Source organism: Sinocyclocheilus grahami, unplaced genomic scaffold, assembly GCF_001515645.1.
Source record: "Sinocyclocheilus grahami isolate Dianchi unplaced genomic scaffold, SAMN03320097.WGS_v1.1 scaffold1310.1, whole genome shotgun sequence".
Taxonomy (NCBI): Eukaryota; Metazoa; Chordata; class Actinopteri; order Cypriniformes; family Cyprinidae; genus Sinocyclocheilus; species Sinocyclocheilus grahami.
The window spans coordinates 103,883-113,373 of record NW_015506489.1 but is presented as its reverse complement, the minus strand read 5'-3'; the positions used below and the strand labels follow the sequence as shown (position 1 = coordinate 113,373).

The following is a 9,491-nucleotide window of genomic DNA, read 5'->3' as shown; positions in this document are numbered from 1 at the left end:
CGCACGGAACTCTCTCGAGCTCTGGATACAGGACTGACCCGAGCGAGGACGCATCTCGTGTCATAACGGGCTCCGTTGTCTTCTATTCAGATCAGACTCGGACTAACCGCATCATGCAGCTTTACAGCAAACCCTAACCATAACCCTAAGCAGCCAGCTGGGGCTACAGTTCACATCAACAGTTCAATAAAGATCACTTCTGAGCATTCAAGGGATTTCATTTATAAACACAGGTCGGTCTGGAAATGCCTCTAATGGCGAGGCAGTGTTGTGGCATTAAAATTAAAAATTAGAATTTACTTTAAAACTACTTTGTTGGTAATTTTCTAGCTCTAGTAAATTTCACAAATAATTACAAAGAAATGGCAAGCAAAACATTTAATTAAATGGGGATTTTTTTAAAGTAGAAAGACTGAAGTTGTATTTTATTGAGACATGAAAACACATTACAAAGATAGAAGATGTGCTTTCCATCCGCAGCTACAGCATCCGAGCGTTTATCAGTCTGATGAGAGAATGTGCTCCTGAGAGCCGAGGCCGAGCAGTTCTCACGCTGCTCCTTAAGCTGCATCTGAAAAATACTGACTGAAAAACAATATTTGTTTTACCTTTGCAATGAATATTGCAAATGAAAATTGCAGAAATGTGTTAAATTAATTCCACTGCACAAATAAATCAAGTGTGTGATTGCATTTTGAATGCAGCGTATGCTACGGCTACACGGATACTTTATATCATCAGTGTCCTCCAGCATCTCAGCACATATAGAAACGACAGCGTTTAAACGGAATGTCAATAAAGCGATTGGCATTAATCAGTTCTGATGGGACACGGTGTAACGCTGCTCCAGACCTTCAGGACGACTGACCCCAGAGCCAAGGGTTCGATTACACGCACAGGACCCTAGAATAGTCCAGGAACACAGGCGCGCTCTCAGGAGACCCCTCGCACAGATGATCACCACACTATTTATATCTGCTCGCCCCAAGATCGGGTTTCTGGTTTTCTGTTTGAACAAACAAGACTGAAGGGGAATAAAACAGACAGCATTACTGTTAAATACCATACAACATCCAAGACATAGCTTCAAACATTACATTTCTGTAGATTAAGGCGAGAGTTTTCAATACAATAGAATTAAACTGGCACTGATGGAAATGATTGAAACGCTGCGTGTGAACGTGACACGATTCTGTCAGCAAACAGAGCAGAATACAAACACATTTCAGCCTCGGACGAGCCATTAAATGCTCATTAATCAGCTGTCTAATTACTTCAGTCTCCATAACCTCTGATCCTGAGAGTCCTGGGAACCACAGTCAGCTGAAAGCGGTGCCTGAGAAAGAAATGTCATGTTTCATATTTCACCCCCAAATCACTGCTTAATAAAGTTGTTCAATTTTAGTCGGAATTAGAAAAGTATGTCTTTTTAGCTGTAACCCTCGTTAGACAATTCAACATTTTTTTAAAATCAGAATTCGAAGCACAACAAATGCTAGCATGACGTATAACAATTATACTTTACAAATGCAATTACGATCGAACGAATACACTTCATTTCTCTGTATTTTTTGCTGTAGTTTCTGAAATACAGGAGGGGATTGACTAATGAATTACAACAACAGAAATAATTCTTCAATTCTATTTTCTTTAGTTTCTTGGTTTTGGGGTGAAATATGACCTGCCCATGATTTATGAGACAAATGTACATAACAGCATTAATTGAAGACATGTAAATGAGCTACATCAGAAACTCTCATTATCAGAGAAACATATTTGTTCTAGCACGCAGAAGCTAAAACTATAGCACGACATTAGATGATCAGTGCAGCTGTTTAGAGTAAGCACGTTACACTCTGAAGCTGTCGAAAGGAAGAACTTGCCTAACGACTGGAAAGCATCCCGACCTGAAAGAAAACCCACAATCAACGGCTCTTCATGGAGCCCACAGATGGATTCAGATGAGCGTCAGTCGTTCCCGAGACCAACAAACATCACACAGACAGACGGGACACTTGCATTTTATTCAGGCATCACCATACACATTTTTGTCTTGTAGTAAATTGTCTTAAATTAACCAAATCACGTGTATAGTTTCTGAGAGACGTCTCTGGTTTTTGAGGTTAAACAAAGTGTTAACATTTCCAAAGTGCTTTCACAGGGTGGCTTTTACAAGGACAGACCGGACAACAGAGAAATACATCACTTCAGCAACGAAGTCTTACCAAGAATAAAAACGTACAGCCATTTAGAATAAGTCTACAACGCATACGAAGCTTTTCACGTAACCCTGCATAGGAAAAGAAAACACAAAACAACCTGGGTTGCCCAATCTGTCACTAAAAATCCACCGCTGTTAATAAACTGCATAGATATCAATGTAACGTCAGCAATTAAAAAATAGCTGTTCTCATACAGACGGGATAGAGTCCCAAGTTCTATATATTACAGTGCGTCCCCAGAGGAAGGAAATTCAGTAAAAACACATTAAAAGCACAGCCGCACACATTCAAAGCCGTTAGAAAAGACAACCGCGTAAGGCTAGCATTTGGCACCCCGGGGTCCTTCAGGATCATCACTGAGAAGAAACAACTCTACACCATGTTCCCACACCGGACGAGAGACGGTCTGATAGAAAACGCTTGCATTTAAATTTTGCATTAATGCTCTGATCATGCGATCGAGAAGCAGTTTGTGACGCCCTGAAACAGACCCTGTCAGTCAAAGACAAGAAGAGAAAGAGGCAAGTTTCCTGGAAGATCACCAACGGCCCGCGCAAACGTCCACCTCGAGCGCTTCGGGAGCGAGAGCACCACTGGCCGGTTGGGTGGATGACTGCTGGGGGTCAGTGCAGCTCGATGAAGGCCTCCATCTGCTCTGAGATCAGCCCTCTGTAGGGCAGCCTGTGTCTCTCGATGGCGCGGGCCGCCAGACACTGCAGCGTGACGTGGTTGAGCGGGTGTAGCGCGTGTCGCCCGCTGCTCTGCTCGTCCAGCAGCTCGTAGGCCGTCTTGTGCTGTGCGTTCGTGGCGTCGAAGTGCGCTCCGGCCCGGATCAGCGCCGCCATGATCTCTGGACAGCCGTTAGCGGCCGCGATGTGCAGCGGCGTGTTGTTCTCGCAGTCGCGCGAGTCCACATCAGCGCCGCACTCCAGCAGCAGACTCGCCACACACAGCGACGGGAACCGCCCCACCGGGTAACGGCCCACAGACGTGGTGTCCTTGTCCACAGCCATGTGCAGCGGTGTGTAGCCGCTCCGCGCCCGCGGGTGGAGCTTCAGCAGCCGGTACACGGTCTGCCGCTTCTGGTGCTCCTGCTCCGGAGCGCTCTCCAGCTTCTCCAGCAGGAACAGCAGGTGCAGGATGATGCACAGCGCTTTGGTGAACTGCGGCGTCTCCGGAGGACTGTCCCGCTGCGCCACGGCACGCTCCACCTCACGCACGCTCTTCTCCAGAACACCCATCAGATCCTGGGGACCACCACCAAACACGTTACCAACACTACAACTGCACTCTTACAAATAAAGGTGCTTCACCATGCCATACAAGAACCTTTCTTGTCTAAACGGCTCCATCAAGAACCTTTAACATCTGAAGAACCTTTCTGATTCACAAAATAAGAAGGATGGTTCTTTAAAGAACCTTTGACTGAATGGTTCTTTGTGGAACCTAAAATGGTTATTCTATGGCATCGCTAAAGAACCTTTAAAGCACCTTTATTTTTAAGAGTGTGTTATATACAGTTGAAATCAAAAGTACATACAGAATCTACAAAATGTAAAATATTTTACCAAAATGCATGTTATTTTGTATTTAGTACTGACCTGAATAAGATATTTAACTTAAAAAAACATGTACATATAGTCCACAAGGGAAAATAATAGCTGAATTAATAAAAATAACCGCGTTCAATGTTTACATACGCTTGATTCCTAATACTGTGTTGTTAGCTGAATGAGCCACAGCTGTGTTTTGTTCAGTGATAGTTGTTCATGAGTCCCTTGTTGGTCCTGGGCCCGTATTCACAAAACATCTTAAGGCTAAACGTAGCTCATAACTTGCCAATTTAGGAGAAAAATAATGGGCGTGTCAGTCCTAAATGTAGGACTCCTAAATGTTTGCTCTAAGAGTATTTCACAAAGTGTTTCAGCGCTAAAACTCGCTCCTAGATCTGTGAAAGGTTAGGAGCAGTGAAGAAGACTTCTAAGACCAAGCCACAAACTATCCTAAAATAGCTGTTTCCGACAATCTGCCTCGGAACGTAAACATTTTAGAAACTAGGGATGTTCATATTAACCGTTTAACCGTTAACCGAAAGTAAAAAGATTGACCGATTAATACTATCAGTTTAAAAGGTATTTTTTAAGTTACATCTTCCGCCATTTTAGAGAGCATCACAACGCATACGCACGCTTTCCCCCAAGCGTAAACAACGCTGATTACTCAGATTACGTTCATGCGCGCGCTTTCTCTCTGAACGTAAACAACGCTGATTATGTCGATTACGCTCTTGGGTAATCTCCAAAATGGTGGAAGATATAACTCGGGGGAGAAGAATTGTTGAAAAAAAAATTCTTTTTGTTTTCTTTGTGCTCAAAAAGTATTCTCGTAGCTTCGCAAAACTGAAGCTGAGCCACTGAGGTCACATGAACTGGTTTACTGATGTCCTCACCAGGGGTCGACCGATATGTGTTTTTCAAGGCCGATGCCGATACCGATTATTACAGATCAAGTAGACCGATAACCGATATTTTGAACCGATATATATGTCTGGTATAAAAATTAAAATTAATGTCAAAATTAAGAACAAGGGCTCTGACAAAACTGCCTTCCCTGGTGTTGGTTGAGTGTAGTACTCCCACAGTTAACTCTTTATTTTAAAGAGTTAAACTGTTTATTTTTTGGCAAACAAAGGGTTTACCATTAAAATTAAAACATGGAAGAAATAGCGTATTGTGTGATTATTCTTTTAAACAAAAGTTTGTTGTAGTAGTCAGGGGTTAAAACAAAAACAAAAATCTTTTGACTGAAAATGTTTCCTCGGCCTAACCCCATTCCTCAGCCATACCCGTCACACACCCAGTTTAAGAGCAGTGCTTTTCTTCTTGTAATCAAGAGCGCTTGTCCTCCTAATTTAAAAAAAATGAAGGAGCACCTTCTGATCAATAATCAAAAATTGGCACAGAAGAACACAAAAGTGGCTTGTAGGTACATTTTCAGACGTTCAACGAGGCTCAGAGGTCGCATGAGTGCAATTACATTCATGTGGAATTTATTTGGAACTATTTTCATTGATGAAACAGAGCAGAATCAGGCAGTACGTGTTTATTGAACTGTTGTATTAAATCAATATCACATTCGCAAACTCCTTGAATAATTATTAAATTCTGTCACTCTCCTTATCGCGATCTGTGGACGCACAGAAAATGAGAGTTCTCGAGACTCAGAAGCACGTGCAAATGATAAGATCCGTCATCTGTCATCGTGTTATAAGCGTGGAACCTGCGGGAATGAGTATAATTATTATTAATAGCCGCAATCCTGCGCCTGAAACTCAAGTCCTGCTCTGTGTTCTCTGCTAATAACCCGACTGTGCATGATGCGAGGCGTTATGTTGTCAGTGAGAAGCTGCAGCCGTGGCGGGGAGGATGTTTGGTGTGCTGGTGTTCTGACAAATAATGCTACCTATCAGATTATGCTACCAACAAATCGTCAGGACACCGGCAGAACAACAACAATGTGCTACATGTTTCTTTTCCCCTCATTTTTTCCAATTGACGGAAATCCGTCGTAGCGACGGAAAACTTTCATCCCGGAGTAGTGTTATGTACATCATACTTCACCACAGTAATATATTTCTGATCATTTCTTTAAGCTAACCCGAACTTATATTTTGACGGGTTGCCATGAGGAACTTGTTTCTGTAGGTCTATATAAATGATATGAAGACAGTTTTACTTCAGTCTGTGAGATGACATCGAGCACAATAACTGAGAGAAACGTTCATGGATGGAAGAAGAGTGTTTGTAATAAGAGTTCGGCACAAACGCGATTCGTTCACTTAGTGAGCATAACCGTTTACAGCTCCGTGACACAACCCGTCGAGAGGCTTATACAAACACCACAGAATAAGCCTTAAACGTTCTCAGAGGTGCAACAGCGCGTTCACATATATGTGTTTTCGATGCAGAGTGCAAATGGCTGTGCATTTATTTGTTTTTAACTCGATGGGAGCGAAATGAAACTCTGAAACCGAAGCGGTGTGTGCTGTCCCCTCCCCCGCTCCGCACCACGCCCACTTTTTAGCATTTTTTAAACCGGTGTTGAACTGACCAGCGCTGAATGACCCTTCCATGACCCTTTAAGACTTCTCCATTCCTTACTACAGGTTTGTCTCAGCAGCTTTGTGAACAGGTTTTAAGAGAAACTCTTAGCTAAAACTCTGACTGCTGTTTAGGAGAGCGCTCAGCGGTCAGATTAAATGTGTTGTGAATACGGCCCAGGTGTGTTTGATTAGGGTTGGATACCTCTGATCTACTTAATCAGCTGTATTCTGACTCGTGTATGATATTTTTCTTCCAAATATGATAATTTTGAACTTCTGGTACGATGCTTGGGGTGTATTCACACCTGGAAAGAATATTGGTCCGGCCCAAATACAATGTTGATTTTTTGGGGGGGTTTTTTGTTTGGTGCGGTTCGCTTTCACACTGCCCTTTTAGCAAGTGAACCAGAAACCGTAAACAAAACCACGTGTGTGTGTGTGTGTGTGTGCTAAGTTCATCCATCCAACCGCACCAGAGTTCGCTCTTCAGCTGGGTCTGGGTACGGCTGTTTGGTCCGACAAGACAGGTGTGAATACACCCTTGTTGGACATTTCCAATCGGGCAACACTGGGCTACCTGGACAAGGCAAGCGGTCACCCTACCTGGAAGGTGACCCGAGCGACCCGACCCTTGGCTCGGTCCTGCAGCACGAAGGAGAAGAGCTCGGCGAAGGATAGGAAGCTGCTGGCCGTCATAGGACTGAGCGGGTCCAGGTTGCTCTGCTGCATGTCCAGAGCGTACTTCCACAGACTGATGCAGCGCTCGAAGTTGCCCGAGTCGGCGTAGACGGCCCCGCGGTAGCGGATGTAGTAGGACGTGTCCGGGTGCGAGGGCCCGAGGATGCGCTCTCGGATCAGCAGCGCCTGCATGCGCATCTCGTCCGGGTCGGTGATCAGCGCCTCCAGCTCCTCCGCCGTGCACACCTCGCGGGCGCAGTCGTACGCCAGCACCGGCGGCCCCGGGGCCGGTTTAGCCAGGGTCTTCTCGCCCGCCCGCCGCAGCTCCATGGCTCTCCTCCAGTAGCGCATGGCTCCCAGCAGGTCGCGCTTCTTGTCCACGAAGGTGGCCCCCAGCAGCTCCAGCGCGTCGACGCGGTGCTCTCGGACGGCGCGCGGCTGGTGCACCAGGTACTCCACGATGTTGGTGTGTCCGGTGACGCTGGCGGCGAGCAGCGGGGTCATGCCGTACCCGTCCCGCTCCATGCGTGCGCCGCCCTTCAGCAGCATCTTCATGATCTCCAGACTCCCGGACTCGGCGCAGTCGTGCAGAGCCGTGTTGCCCTTCACGCTCCGGCGGTTGACGTCGGCTCCGCGCTCCAGCAGGAACTTGGCGATCTCCTTGTGGCTCTTGTAGCAGGAGATCATCAGGCAGGTGTGGCCGTGCCGGTTGGCCACCTCCATGTCAGCGCGGTGCTCCACCAGGTAGCGCACGATCTCCAGGTGTCCGTCGAAGCAGGCGGCCCGCAGCGGGGTGGAGTTGGTGAGGGTGGTGCTGTTGACGGAGGCTCCGCGCTTCAGGAGCGTCTTCACCACCGGCAGGTGCCCCGCGGCGGAGGCCGCCCACAGCGGCGGAGCGCCCTCGATCGTCTCGCCGTCGAAGTTGACGGCTCCGCCGCGCTCCACGCCGGCCCTGCAGTGCTCCAGCAGGTACTCCACCACCTCCAGGTGTCCGTAGCGCGAGGCGATCAGCAGCGGCGTGCCTCCCTGCGTCTTCTCCTCCGACAGCGCCTCCAGCTCCTCCGGACTTTTGTTGCTCAGCAGCTTCTGGATGAGCTTCAGCTTTCCGTCCCTCGCCGCGTTAAACAGCGCGGTGCTGATATCCATCGCGTCGCCGCGGGGCGTCTTCGAGTGTCCGTTACAGCGCGTCTGTGTCCGCGGGCGTGGGAAGCGCGCGTCGCTTCTTATTCAGTGAGGAACGGTCCTCGCGCTGCATTATACTGCCATTTTAAGGCTCTTGTCGAAATGGCGTCGATGTTGTTTGACAGCTCTGTTTACAAGCGGCGCGCGGAACGCTGGGTAATGGAGTCCGTGCGTCCTGTCAGCGCACAGCGCCAGCCGCGCACAGAACTACATTAACCTCCGGGCGTCGCGAGCGCTGGGCAAACTCGTCGCGCGAAGGCTTGTGGGAAATGTAGTACATATACATAGCGCTTGCCCGTGTGAGCCGGTGTTGCGGCGACTTCACGGAACTACATTGCCCGTCATGCACTGCGCGAAACTTTGGCAGCTTGATGTAAACACGGAATGTATGAGCAACTCGTCTGGCATTTGTGAAGTCACGGTGATCTTTTACTGTACCAAGAACGTGTTTGTAAGCGTATGAGGCATATTTTAAATGCTTTGTGTTTTTAAAACCAGTGTCACACACCCAAAACTGAGTAGAGTAGACCTGCTGTCACCGAAGCGAACTTATTGATAACTATATTCACGTTATTTACTTTCTTTTAGTTAATTTTACATATAAACAGTAGAAGTTATTGTACACAAGTATAAAGTTAAGTGACAAATTCAAGTTAAAACCATGATTCAAAGATATTTTCATGACCCTGCTTTATTAGAAACGGGAGCCTTTAATGATTCGATGGAAATACAAACACTTTTATTGTTTCACAGCCATTAACTCACTACAACTGAATCAATATTTAAAACAAGAACTCCTTAAATATGATCTACTTGTTACGAAGAATACCGAGGTGTCTTCAGTGATTATAAACGGCCTCACACCCCCGGGCCCTGAGCTGAGAGCACGCCGACTATCACTAGTCTTCACTCTTCAGCAGCGCAGGGCTGGATGATCCGGGGTCAGTCGTCCATAAATACACCAATGAGCAGTCTGACACATGCACACGCATCCTGAACGGTGTGTTTTGTGTGAAGAGTCAGATTTGATCAGAAAAGCCCAAACTGACCACATTTTCCCCTTCTGCACCTTTATTATTATTTTAAATATCATTCATAGAGTTATTTTACTTTAGCTTTACTCTACTGCAGTGGTTCTCAGCCCTGTGTCTCTGACACACTCATGCAGTCTCTGCTAACCAGTGTTGATCTGAATCAGGCGTGTTGAATCAGGCGTGTTGAATCAGGCGGGTTGAATCAGGCGTGTTGAATCAGGCGGGTTGAATCAGGCGTGTTGAATCAGGCGGGTTGAATAAGGCGTGTTGAAT

General features: G+C 46.7%; 1 protein-coding gene across 1 annotated transcript; it reads right to left on the bottom strand.

The window, feature by feature from the left end:
• Window positions 1-1,015: 1,015 nt before the first annotated feature.
• On the bottom strand, window positions 1,016-8,360 carry fem1a (fem-1 homolog a). The gene is made up of 2 exons (XM_016255089.1): window positions 6,928-8,360; window positions 1,016-3,469 (listed from the first exon to the last, which is right to left on the bottom strand). The coding sequence occupies exons 1-2, from the start codon at window positions 8,146-8,148 to the stop codon at window positions 2,846-2,848; spliced, it is 1,845 nt and encodes a 614-aa protein (XP_016110575.1). The 5' UTR covers window positions 8,149-8,360; the 3' UTR covers window positions 1,016-2,845.
• Window positions 8,361-9,491: the final 1,131 nt, after the last annotated feature.